This window comes from Marmota monax, unplaced genomic scaffold, assembly GCF_021218885.2.
Source record: "Marmota monax isolate L192 unplaced genomic scaffold, Marmota_monax_Labrador192_F-V1.1 WCK01_AAM20220418_F8-fsc00103, whole genome shotgun sequence".
In the NCBI taxonomy this organism is placed as follows: domain Eukaryota; kingdom Metazoa; phylum Chordata; class Mammalia; order Rodentia; family Sciuridae; genus Marmota; species Marmota monax.
Genome location: NW_026694286.1, coordinates 805,576 through 819,576, shown reverse-complemented (window position 1 = coordinate 819,576; position 14,001 = coordinate 805,576). Strand labels below are relative to the sequence as shown.

The 14,001-nt window shown below is 34.4% G+C and overlaps 1 protein-coding gene across 6 annotated transcripts in view; it reads left to right on the top strand.

Moving 5' to 3' along the window:
* The window catches only part of Mettl4 (methyltransferase 4, N6-adenosine), a 29,424-nt gene extending 24,996 nt beyond the window's left edge, over nucleotides 1–4,428 (top strand). For all 6 annotated transcript variants that reach the window (XM_046467464.1, XM_046467466.2, XM_046467465.2 and 3 more), the window contains one exon: nucleotides 4,250–4,428. In XM_046467464.1, the coding sequence (XP_046323420.1) occupies nucleotides 4,250–4,395 (146 nt within the window). In that variant the 3' untranslated portion in view covers nucleotides 4,396–4,428. The remainder of the gene's footprint in view (nucleotides 1–4,249) is intronic.
* Nucleotides 4,429–14,001: the final 9,573 nt, after the last annotated feature.

Genomic DNA, 14,001 nt, shown 5'->3' with positions numbered 1-14,001 from the left:
TCATTTAAAGAGAGAGTGATGAGCCAGGTGCTGTGGGGCACACCTGTAATCCCAGTGGTTTGGGAGGCTGAGGCAGGAGGATAGTGAGTTCAAAGCCAGCCTCATCAGCTTAGTGAGTCCCTAAGCAAGTTAGCGAGACCCTATCTCAAAATAAAATATAAAAAGGACTGGGGATGTGGCTCAGTGGTTAAGTGCCCCTGGGTTCAATCCTTGGTACCAAAAAAAGAGGAGCGGGGGAGACAGACGGAGAAGCAAGGAGAGACAGACAGATACAAAGAAACAAAGAAATGATATTTATTATTTCAGAGCTGTAAGGATTGGTTATAATATATTTAAAATTCTGTAGCACATAGTTCAGTAAATGCTAAATTTGTTGGGTGAGAGTTTAAAAATTTAGGCATGTAAATCCTTGAGAGATTCTGAATTTGATAATCAAACTTGGGAACACATTTATTTGATGATTTCTACTTAAAACCAAAACCAAAATCAAACCAAGCCAAAACAAAAAATACCTAAAACTGTATACAAACTGCCACTCAGGAAAACTATAGGCAACTTATGTTTTGCAGAATTATGGAGTAGTTCCTAAGTTAGGAAACGTAAGAAAGTGAACACAAATTCTCAGGAGAATTATTTTGAAAGCACTCAGGGTTTCTGTTAACTTAAATTACTTCCATAAAGAATCTTTATTGCATTCCTTAACTGGAGAAATATTCAGATGTTTATGTCATGATCTGTTCTTTGACTTGGAGGATTTCTCAGTGAATCATCACCTTCAAACTTTGGACTGTATGAATTCTGCATTAAATTTATGATTCAAGTGAAAAGTGAGATTGTACTGTTCTTTGAGAAAAAAATACCTTTGACATTAGTTATACAAGATGGAGGAAATCTAATATGTATCATTCTTATTTGAATTTCTTGATCATTTGGTAAATACCAAACTTTATTTGGTGTTTATTTTAGGGCTTATATCTTATTTAAAAAAAAAAAATCCCCAAACTAAGAACCCAGATCTTTCATTATCAAATTATAGTTAAACTTTTATAAGTTTTTAAAAAGTAGAATAAAGTTATATTTAAATATTATTCTTAAGAGAAAAGATTTAAAAATAGTGAAAAATTAGTACTGAAGCATTTTATTGTAGCCTTTTATCTATGAAATGAAATTCTTCCATACTCCCAGTAGAGAGCAGCAGAAACATATTTTTTGGATTGAGAACATTTAAAAACAAAAATATTTTTTGGGAAAAAAATCTAAGTGACTCACTTGTATATTGGTTAAGTAGTGACAGACAAGGAATATTTGTAATACTTTATTTTTTAGTTCATGCTATTATATACATTTTAGTTACAGAAATTTGTAAATTAAAGCCATCAGAAAGCAACTTTCAGATTTCTGAGCATATTGTTACTATTTAATTCTGAAGTAATAATCCTGGGGATTTGCATAATACATGGTTTATATATAATGCTTAGAACTTTTACCTAAGCATTCTTAAACCTTTCTGTGCACATTCATAAAATGAAATGTTTCCTCTTCTGCTTCTTAGAAACACCAAGTTTTTGTGAAAAATTTTTTAATTTGTTATTTCTGTTGTAAAATATACCAAAAAAGAGGAAGTCCCACATTGGCAGCATATTCCATTTCAAATAATATATTTATGAAATCTCCTGTTGAAAGATCAACCAATAATAGATGTGGCTTATAACCTACATTACAAATGTATATTCTTAAATTGAAGGATTTAAGGTAGGAAAATTATGAAATAAATGTATTTGAATTACAATTTTGATTTTCATATTTTATATCAGAGAAATTTCCACTTCTTTTTCTGTGTCATGTGCTAATAGTGTCTATCTGAAGAGTGAAACATAGCTGATGAGATTGTATGCACTGATGTTTGGGCCATTTCTTCTCTTCTACCTCATCCTTCTAGAGCAAAAGAGTGATGCTTGGCTATGCATTGTTTGCTTCCTTTCCATTGGTTGGAAGTATGTTTTAACATTTATAAATGTTATGTAATTGTCTATGTATGTCATACTCCTGGTGAAATTGATTTTTTTAAACATTTTTTTTTTTAGTTGTAGATGGACACAGTACCTTTATTTTATTTATATATGGTGCTGAGGATTAAACACAGTGCCTCACATGTACGAGGGCAGTGCTCCACCTCTGAGCCACAACCCCAGCCCCCGAAATTGATTTTTACTTGCATTTATTTTTAAATTGATATTTAAAGTTAGTAGGAATAATATATTTCCATTAATTAGCCTTTCTTTTGCCTTGTTTTGAAATAAAACAAATGTGATTAACAGTAAAACCTCTGATTTTCTATTTTTTTATTTTTTCCCCCAACTAGAAAGAACAATACATGTAAAAATGTATTATATTGAGAAAGGATGGTAATAAATGGTTTAGGTTGTATTTTTCCACTTGAAGTACATAGCCATCTTTTTCTGTTAGATTATTAACTTATAAAACATGGGTATTCTTCTTCCTTTGTACTCATTATAATGGGTGCTCAGAATAGTGAACACTTTTGACTGATTGACTTCAGTTTAAAGTTCCAAAATAGGGATACTAACATCTTTGTACCAAAAAACTGAACAATGTAAGCAAAAACAGAATCTTGTTTCATTGTACCTTAGGCCACATTAAATATAAATTGAAGCTGGTAAGACATTAAATTTATGGGTGAGGAAATGAAAAAATGATTTAGGATTATTGTCCTTTAAGACTTGGGAAATCATTCTCTTTCAAGTTTCAAAGCATTTAATTATATGAATGTGAAAGTACTAGAAGTCTTTGTGTCAGCATCTTCTAGAAGCTATCACGGCCCAAATTTGAGTTCAATTGAATTATAGACAATGAAAATTTTTAATTCCTTCTTGATTTTTGATAAACAGAACCAGTACTCTTAGGCAAATAAGCAAGTATTTTGGTCTGAGAGCAATTGAAGAACTTTATAAAACTTAAAGTGTTGATATATTGTCTTTTAAATCTTACCTATATCAATTATTCCTGGGCCTTATCTTTCCTAGAGGGAATTTGATAGGTTTCTTCTAAGCACAACTTTACAAAGCAGTTATGAAATATGTTTTTTACTTGTTTAAATATGTTCCTTTTCTGAATTATTATTTTTATACTCAATTCCGGTTAGGTAGGTAGACTAGCTAACTGGCAACATGATTAAAATTAAATTGGTTTAAATAACTGTCTTCCAACTGAGCATGTGTTAATAAAAAAACCTTCTGTGGTATTCTTTTCTTTCCTTTAGTGTAGATCACAGCTGTTTAATGAATGTATATATGAGGTACCTTTCCCCAACAAAATAGGATTTTTAATGTAGTAATTAATGTGGTATAGAACTTTTAATGTAGTATATTAATATGTATTAAATAGGGAATACTTAACTGTGGAAATAATATGGTGAAATTTTGGTAAAGAATGATCTATAGCTGGGCATGGTGGCGCAGACCTGTAATCCTAGCAATTTGGGAGGCTTGAGACAGGAGAATCGAAAGTTCAAAGCCAGACTCAGCAACTGCGAGGTGCTAAGCAACTCAGGGAGACCCTGTCTTTAAATAAAATACAAAATAGGGCTGGAGATGTGGCTAAGTAGTGGAGTACCCCCGAGTTCAATCCCTGGGACAGGAAAAAAAAAAAAAAAGAATGATCTATAATTTGAACACGAGGGAATGCTTTTAGTACTACCAAGTTATAGCTATAGGGGGCTATAGTTATTTATTTGTTGTGAATGTGTCATTTTGTATCCAACTCTTCATTTACTATTTCACTGAAGTATATGCTACAAAGAGACTTTTATTTTATCTTTATTTTTAAAGTTGGTTGTCTCTTATTGTTTTTGTAGACCTCTTTTTCATGCATGGATTACATTTATTGAAAAATAAAGTAAGTTCTCAAAGGATATGTCAGCAGTGTCGGAAAACTGAAAAGTCACCTACGTGGGTGTTAAGATCCTCATTTCTGATCTCTAAATGAAAACCAGTAAATCAGGACTACTGAAAGTTCTGTTGGTATTGTTCCCAGTCTCAAGGACGCTTATTTCAAATGATTTTTTGATTATAAATAGTAAGGCCTGTGATGAAATCTTGACATTAATTTGCTTTTATTTTTTTTAAATGAAATATACCTTCCTCTCTTACTGGCTAAAAGGAAATTGATTTTTTTCCTCAATAGTAATTTTTGTGTTTTCTCTCTCTCTCTCTTTTTTTTTTTTGGACAGAGGTTCTAAAAGACTACATCAAGCCAGATGGGAAGTGTTTGGAAATGTTTGCTCGAAATTTACAGCCAGGTTGGACTAGTTGGGGAAATGAAGTTCTCAAATTTCAACATGTGGATTATTTTGTTGCTCTTAAGTCTGGGTGCTGACTCTGACCTTAATTAAAATAGAGCTTTTCCTCAGTGTTTCCTCTCTTCATTCAAACTCATTCATTTCTTTTACTACCAACAAGTATGCTTAGACATGTAAGTAAGATTTGGGCTTCTAGTAAGTGACCAAAATGACTGTCCTTCATGTAATTTTAAGATGAATTTTATTTTCCTTATTATTACATTCCATATTATTTCACACACTCTGCAATTAAAGAAGTAAGATGTTAGACTGAAGACAAGAGGTGTGTTATTGAATAACTTAAGAAAGCATATACTGTGGGCCACATATGCTTATTTGAATGTGATTGATTTGCCCTATATGATGTTATAAAAATAATGGATCCCTCATTCTAAAAAATTAGAAATTTTACATTGAAGTCGACATTTCTGCTTCTCTTTAATCATCAGAAGCTCTGGGTACGCTAAGGCCTGTGCTCTTTCCTGACATCAACCTGCAGGTCCTGTGCTGCTCACCTATTTACCTGGCCCCTGTCTGACTTGAATTTGTAGCCTCAGGTATAGTCTTACATCTGGGGAAAGCATCCAGTCACTGCCAACTAGTGCATCAGTGGATTGAGTTTATGCAGTGGTTTTGGAAGGTTTTAATTTAACTCAGGGTTGCTTCTCAAGCACTGCTTAGCTTTGCTTGTTTTTTTAAGAAGAATATTAAAAGATATTTCTCATAAAAATGTCAAAAAATAAACACTTTGATTGTGAAAAATGCACTTATATTATTTACAGATTTTCTACAAATAAATATTTCTCTACTGAGTAAAAAAAACTTTGTTTTTTTTTTGTTGTTGTTGTTTATTTTCACGGTGCTGGAGATCAAACCCAGGGTCCTGTTTGTGTGAGGCAAATGCTCTACATAGCTCAGTGGTAGAGTACTTTCCTGGCCCCTACTGAATGAAATATTTTGACCAAAATGGTTCATTGAAAAGCATGCTGATTGATTATGTATTACCTTTTAAAAAATTGAGATATAGTTTTTATGTAATAAAATCTCCCAGTTTCTAGTATAACTTTAAGTGAGTTTTGAAAACATGCTGTTGTCTGCCTACCACCATGATGTTCTTATGGTACATTGGTACATTCCCTTCACCCCAAACTCTAGTGTCTCTTTACAGCCAATCTCTTCCTCATAGAAAACAGTGATTTGCTGTCATTTAGTTTTACTTTTTTAAAATTTAATTTAAATGGAATCATACAGTGTATTATGTCTGTCATAGCATTTTTAGAGAAGAATATCTACTCTCTACAAATTGCACATATTTATCTACTAAGTAAAATGTTACACTGAAATGACTTTTTGACAAGCTTGTCAGCTTATCAATTTTTTCAAATAAAAATTTGTTGTTTTTAAAGTGTGTTCATTTTTTGAGTACAAGGATGGGACCAGGGGCATAACCTTTTGTTTATGGAAGTGTTTTAACTTGTTATTTAAAAGAAAAAACGTTAAATATAAACCAAATTTCTCATAATCTCATATACAAAATTATTTTCAGCTTATGTTATTTATAGATTTCATAAAGTTGGTGGAAACACTTTATCAAGTTTTTGGACTTTAATTATTTTTTAAATGTTATTACTTTTTATACATTTATTTATTTATTTTTATGTAGTGCTGAGGATTGAACCCAGTGCCTCACACATGCTAGGCAAGTGCTCTATCACTGAGCTATAACCACAGCCCCTAGACTTTAATTTTTGCATCCTGAGTACTAATACTGAAAGAAAAAAAGAGTTTTTATTCAATGATTCTAGTATTCAAGTGGCAAGTGTTCCAATCTTAGCTCTATTCCTAGGTTGTACAATCTTTTAATTATTAGTCTCTTATTGAACAAAGGATGATTCTACAAAGTTTAACATTTACCTCTGAGAACAAAAGTCAAGGTCTATGAGCTTTGACATTGTTACCATTCAATTTTAGCCAATTGATCTGCTAAATTTACATATTAATAAGTTTTTTATTCAGAGCTTTTTACATTATCTTTAAACCATAAAATTTTTGTGTTTTTTTTCCCTACTATCATCTTCCTTTTACTGGTTTCAGTCTTTTAAGACTCTTTGTAATACAGCTTGGACAAAGGAATGGAACTAACATTTGTTGAGAAGTGTGTGTTACTCTGTGCTACGGTTTTTACAAATTTTGTTGCACGTGATATTTGTACAACCTGATAGATACTATCTTCATTTAAGTTGAAAAAACTAAAGCCCAGAAGTTGTGGTGAACACATAGTTAAGTATTGAAACTATGATTAGCATGCACAGTTCCCTGACTCTAAAGCCCTAGCTATATTCTATATAAGAACATGGAAAACTAAGCAGATGACTAAGTGATATAATTTCTAAAACGATACCACTGTACTCTAGCCTGTCCATTCTAGCTCTAGTTTGGGTTTATTTGTACTTAGAGGCCATGGATTTACAGTGGACATCCAGGGCAACCCATACGGAAAAGTCTCCTACCCATTTTGCTTCCACATGATTAACTAACATCCCTCAAGAAAGTTTGGGGAAATCTTGCCTCTTAACATCATATCCTAGGAATTCTTGGCCTTTCTTTTGATTCTTTTATCCTCTCACACGGAGTCCATTGGAGTAAAATCACAGAACAGTTAACTACTGGGTAGCATATCCTCTTAATCCTGATTGTCACTCACCTGTCATATCTTCATTTCTTGTTCTTCTTTTGTACCCTCTAGTCAAAAAGTTTGACCTAGTTTCTTTTAGTTCTCTTCACTACCATAGGCAGTCTTTTTTTTTTTTTTGTACCTAGGGTAGTTAGTAGTGTAGACTGTAGTGTGCTACAGTCAGCTCAGTGTAAAGCTAGTTCAGCTAGGTTTTCACCCCACTTAGCAAGTCTTGGGCAAGTCTCTAGGCCTTGGTTTTTCCATCCATAAATACAAGCAATAATAATAATACCTAATAGAGTTGTTTGAATTAAATGAATTAACACAAGTAAGGCAAACCAGGTTCAGTGGCACGCTGCACTGCTCAGGCTACTCTAAATTGAGGCAGGAGGATTACTTGAGCCCAGCAGTTCAAGCCAGCCTGGGAAGTAGTGATCCTGTCTCAGACCAGACCAGACCACCATGAAAAGCTCTTAGAGTAGTACTTAGAATGTTTTAAGCACTCAGTAAATGTGAGGATCCCTTACATATTTTTCAATTTCAGGTTGAGAAGTTTGTTTTTAACACTCTGGACCCTAAGTCAGGGAACTCATTGGAAGTTAAATGTTAGTTCCATCCCTTTACTAAACTGCCCATACACTTTTCCTGTCTAAATAGCCTTTTCAAAAAATCCCTTGGGATAAGATTTTCTAACCTGCATCTGATTTTATACAGTTATGTATAGAATATTCCTTTGTTTCTATTATGGTCCTGCATAAAAATTAAAAACAAAACAAAGGCCATGTGTGGCTTTGGGACTGCCTTATTTCTTTCTTTGTTCTGTCTTTGCTGTAGGCTTTATCTACTACGTCCTGTTCTAGTCTTATAAATAATTTGATTCAAAACTCATTCTTACAAAAAATCTTAGGCCCCCATCTCTTACCTTTTCAGGCTTACTACCCTAGAGGCATATATCTTGAGAGAATTTTTATATAATCAACTTCAGGCAGACATTGGGTTTTCTACTGATGTGATTCAAAGGAGGATTGCAATCACTTCAAGGGACCTTCCTTCCTTTGATGCTGCCTGATTCACCTCATTTGTCATATCATGTATCCTTGGCCTGCACACCTTGGGAAGCACGACAGCACTGTTTGCATAGTTCTCTGGGTACCAGAGTTCTTTTACTTAAGTTTTCTCACTTTATCCTCAGAGCACTCTTATGAAGATTTAGTGGGATTTACAGAGACTAGAGGATACTGCTCATAACCAGGATGAATTCTCATATGTTGTACTATGTGCTAATGAACCTGTGATCTTAATAATAGGTCTGTTAGCTACTAATCAGAGGGTGAATTTTGTGGTCTGGAGCAAATTGCAAACTTAGAATGGTGCTTATACAATCACCCATTCAGTATCCAATGTCATCACAATATCAATCTTGAGGGGTTTTTTTTTTTTTCCCTCTTCTTTCTGTGCTGGGAATTGAATCCTAGGCCTTGAACATGTTAGGCAAGTACTCTACCATTGAGCTATACCTGCCAGCCCTTTTTAAAAAAAAAAAAATCATTTTTAGAAGGTCTTACTACGTTGTTCAGGTTGACCTAGAATTTGTGATCAACCTGCTTCAGCCTCCCAAGTAGCTGAGATTGCAGGGTATGCATCACCACACCTGGCTTAGTCTTGAGTTCTTTTTTTTGGTACAAGCGATTGAACTCGGGGGAACTCAACCACTGAGCCACATTCCCAGCCCTATTTCGTGTTATTTAGAGACAGGGCCTCACTGAGTTGTTTAGTGCTTCACTTTTGCTGAGTCTGGCTTTGAATCACAATCATTTTCTTTAGCCTCTAGAGCTGCTGGGATTACAGGCATGCGCCCCCACCTCCGCCAGTTTTGAGTTCTTTTTTTTTTTTTTAACATTTTTTTAACTTTATTTTTTTTAATGTGGTGCTGAGGATCGAACCCAGTGCCTTCCACATGCTAGGCACTGAGCCACAACCCTAGCCCTAGTCTTGAATTTTTAATACAATATTTTTTGAGATTTTAATAACAATAGTTGGACTAGGAATGTGCAACTCGACATTACTCAGAATCTAATGAGCAGTTAAACCCTTTGATATAAACCATTAGTTTTTTTTTCCCTATGTAATTACATTTTAATTACTCAACCAGAAGACCCATTTTAAGTTCACATTTTGAAGAAGCTCTTCTCAAAAATATTCACTTGAACATGGTATTGATTAAAGGGGGAATTCTGTAAAGTAAGTGCAGGTGCAAAGGACTTAGGGTTTCCATTACTAGTGGTGGGTCCATGTGAACCAACCTAAAACTCCATAGAGGGACTTAATGAAATTCATGGTTGTGTTGACTTGTTTTCTGCAGTCCCACCAGCAATGTATGAGTGTACCTTTCCCCCTACATCCTCGCCAATACTTGTTTTCTGCTCCAGCTTGAAAACAAGTCAGAATTACCATGAAAACTATCTCCACTATTAGTGGCTAACCTATATCTCCTGGGGAGTCTATGAACTTGAGTAAACCTCTTGGACTTTTCCAGATTCCTGGAACTATATAAGAACAATTTGATTTCTAGAAATGGAGAACACGAGGAAACTTTACAGGCTTAATTACTAGTGTGTCAATGGGATGATATTGGATATTGGATAGCTATGGATATAGCTAAGACAAATGAATGGTCATTTATAGTATTAAAATTACTTTTAGGCCTGGGGTTTAGCTCACTAGTAGAACATCTACTTAGCATATACAAGGCCTTGAGTTCAATCCCCAGTGTCCTGTCTCCCCAAATTGTCTTTTTTTTTTCCCCCTTTGGTACTAGGAATTGGACCCAGGGGCTCTTGGCCACTGAGCTACATCCCCAGCCCTATTTTGTATTTTATTTAGAGGCAGGGTCTCACTGAATTGTTTAGCACCTAGAAAAGTTGCTGAGGCTGGCTTTGAACTTGCCATCCCTCCTGCCTCAGCCTCCTGAGCCTCTGGGATTATAGGCATGCACCACCACGCTCGGCCCAAAATTGTTTTTAATCAATATCCTTAAAGAAAATCATAGTGCCTAGACTGCTTTTTAACTGCTTCCTCCAACATTGCCACATGTACCTTGGATGTTAATCAATCTGGACAGTTTGTTGTTAACCTGATTGAGGCCCCTCTTTTGCTCATGGTACTGCCTCTGCTAGGGAAAAACTAGCTAGACTTTGGCATCTGCTGGGTCTACGTATTGAGACTTGGTATTTAGCTTCTGAGTGGCTTTAAACAATTCAACTATGTTATTTTAAATTTCTTTTCTAAGGAATAAGAAACCTTGTAGGATTATTATGAAGATGACGTGAAATGACATAAATGAAGGGGCCTAGCATAGGGCCTGATACCTAGAAGGTATTCAGTATAGGCTTTTTGTTTCCTGGTAACACTTTTTACTTCTTGACCCTCTTTAAATTTTTTTTTTTGCATTTTCTGTATTTTTTTATTGGTGCATTATAGTTGTTCATAATGGTGGGATTCATTGTTGCGTATTTGTACATGCATATAATCTAATAATATAACTTGGCCAATGTCATTCCCCAGTATTTTCCCTTTCCCTTCCCTCCTCCCTCACCCTCATCCCTTTTCTATACTGATTTTACTAAGAGCCTACCTCCCACCTTTTCCTTTTTTCTCTCTAGCTTCCACATGTGAGAAAAAACATGACTCTTGACTTTTGAGTTTGACTTATTTTGTTTAACATAATGTTCTCAAGTTCCATCTGTTTTCCTGCAAAAGATATAATTTCATTTTGCTTTATGGCAGAATAAAACTCCATTGTGTATATGTACCACATTTTTTTTTTATCCATTTCTTTATACCATTGATGTACAACTAGGCTGGTTCCATAGTTTGACTATTATGAATTGTGCTGCTATAAACATGGGTAATGCATGTATCACTTAATTTTTTGGGATAAATACTGAAGTCTTGACACTTTTATTTTTTAATATTTTTTTTTAGTTGTCAATGGACTTCATTTATTTATATGTGGTACTGAGAATTGAACCCAGTGCCTCACATATGCTAGGCAAGCACTCTACCACTGAGCTACAACCCTTGACACTCTTAAAAAAAACAACAACTTATTTTGAACTAATTTTAGACTTACAGAAAAGTTGCAAAAACAGTATGGAAAGTTTTCAAATATCTCACCTCTATAACCTCTATAAAACCTACTACTTTATGGTTAGAGAATCATTCCCAGAGTGAGCATTCTGCATGCTTCTTGTAGAACACTTATTAAATTTATATTTTTGATTTACTTTTTTTAAAGAAAGGGGTGGAATTTAGTCTTTATTTATAGGATACTCATGTCTATGAAACTGCACAAGACATTTCACGAGAAACAAGTAGACAAACTTCATACGTTATATAAAACAAATAACAGTTTGAAACTGTTTTAGTTTCATTGTAAAAAATGCAATAATAACAAACCACATTTTAAAAGATTTCTTAAAGGGTTAGGCATACAATTCAGTGGTAGAGTGCTTGCTTAGCATGCATAGGCCCTGGGTTTGATCCCTGGTACTACAAAAACAAATAACATAAAAAGGTAGTTCTTAGTAGAGAAACCATAAGAAGAACTTAAATGGAACATAGTACACACTAACTGTGCCTCAGTTATGTAATCTAAAAGTTAAAGGTCCAGGAGTTCTATCTTGAACTTGGAAGGCAGAGCCTTCAGAGATGGTCTCTGGTACAACATTTTGATCTTCCTCTGCTGATAAGTTAGTCTTGTGATACTCAACTTTCTATCACTATGATGAAATACCTGAGAAAATCAACTTAAGGGAAGAAAGGTTTATTTTGACTCATGGTTTCAGAGGTTTCAGCTTCTGGTCAACTGGCTCCATTGCTTTTAGGCCTGTGGCAAGGCAGAACATCATGACAGAAGATGTTTTGGAGAAAGAGAACAAGAGAGAGAGAGAGAGAGAGAGGGAGAGAGGAGGGAGAAGAAGAGGAAGAGGAAGAAAGGGAAGGGAAGGGAAAGGGGACTGGGGACAAGACATACCCTTCAAGGGCATTCCTTCACTCTTCTCCAACTAGGCACCACTCTTACAGGTTTCACCACCTCCCAATAGTCTATTCAGTTATGAACCCATCAATAGATTAATCCACTGATGAGGTCAGAGACCTCATTGGCCAAGTCACTTACCATGTGCCTCATCTATGAAGGTGTTGGGGACCAAGACTTCAACACATTATAAAACTTTGAGGGCCATTCCAGATTAGAACTATGATACTTTCCCACCAAGCTTTAATGAAGCCATGTACATTTGGTCCAAATCTCCACATTCTTCAATCACTATACTAAATTTCTCAGGTATAGTACTAATACATGATTCACAATTTGCTGTATCTGGTCCTGATGGCCAGCTGTGATTTTGACATTGTCCACGTAGCTTCTTTAAGGAAAGTGGAATTGGTCAGGTTCCCTTACTGGATTGTTCAGGAAACATTGATCAAGTTGTCTTATGTAAGTCAGAAACAACAGTGCATGTGAATTCTTATATAACCACATGATATCATATTTGTCATGATCCAGAAGTATTAACAGAAAGCTGCTAAGCTATTTCCTACCTTATGGATGGTCCAAATGAACACACTGAAATGGTGGAGAAGAAGGAGTTGTGGCAACCCAACTTGTTCTAAGAGCTTCTAAATTCATGCCAATTAGAACTTCTGAACTAAGAGCCCCAGGGAATATGTTATTGAAACATATAAGCAGACCAGATTATGATAGATACAATAGCACTTGACATTTTTCACAGCCTACTAACTAAACCCATGTATATATGAGACATACATGTTAATAAACTTCCATTTGTTTTTCTATTGTTAATCTCTTTTGTCACAGAGACCCCCGTCAAGATCTTAGAAAGATAAATGGAATGTCTTTGTCAGTTTCTTTGTTGCTATTATTAGAATAAGTGATAGAAAAATTTACATATTAAATTATAGTAAAATTTCTATTAATACCATAAAGTATTTTTATTACTAAAACATGAATGAATGGATATGCATTATATCATTTTTAAAATTTTTAATTTGTTATACATGACAACAATGCATTACAATTCATATTACACATATAGAGCATGATTTTTCATATCTGGTGAAGAGTAAAGGAAGGATGATGGAGTTGGGGAGGAGTACTAGGGAATGTATTGGAGCAAATGATGTAATATGCATTTGTGAATATGTCAAAATGAACCCCATTGGTATGTATAATTACAATGCACTAATAAAATCCATTTTTAAAAAGAGGGGAAAAAAAGAAAAAAGAAAGATAAATGGAAAATTATCTTTTACTCCCTCACATTAACATACTTGGAACTGCTGATATTTAATGAATGAATGAACTGATTTTTGGCTTCCAATTATTTGGATTTAATTGAATAGACATGATTCCTACAAGAAATTATTAGAACATGACAAAACAGAATATGTTCAAAAACTGAGAGCTTTGGAACAGATGGAAAACAATGCAGAAGTTTAGAGATCACTAAACAGGATGAGAAATGGAGAGCAGGAACTGTGTCCTGATTAAATTTTGGTTTATTTCTAACTCTACTGCTGTAATGTAGTTTACCAGATAGTAGTAGGCAGCTGAAATGTGCTGGTTTAGAAAAGTTACAAAGGAATAGTTTTGTTTTCTAGATTGCAAACTTCATGAAATTATTTTCCTAGAAATTTAGAAGATATTAATGCACTCATTTTTATTTTACAGAACTATAAGTTAAATTTACTGATTAATTTTTTAAAATGTATTTCTTCACATTCTCCATATTTTAAGTCACACTTACTTATTTATTTTTGGCAATGGGGATTGAAACCAGGAGCATGGTACCATTGAGTTACATCCCCAATCCTTTTTAAAAGTTTTTTTTTGGGGGGTGGGGGGTGGGGCAGGGTACTGGCAATTGAACTCAGGGGCACTCAACTA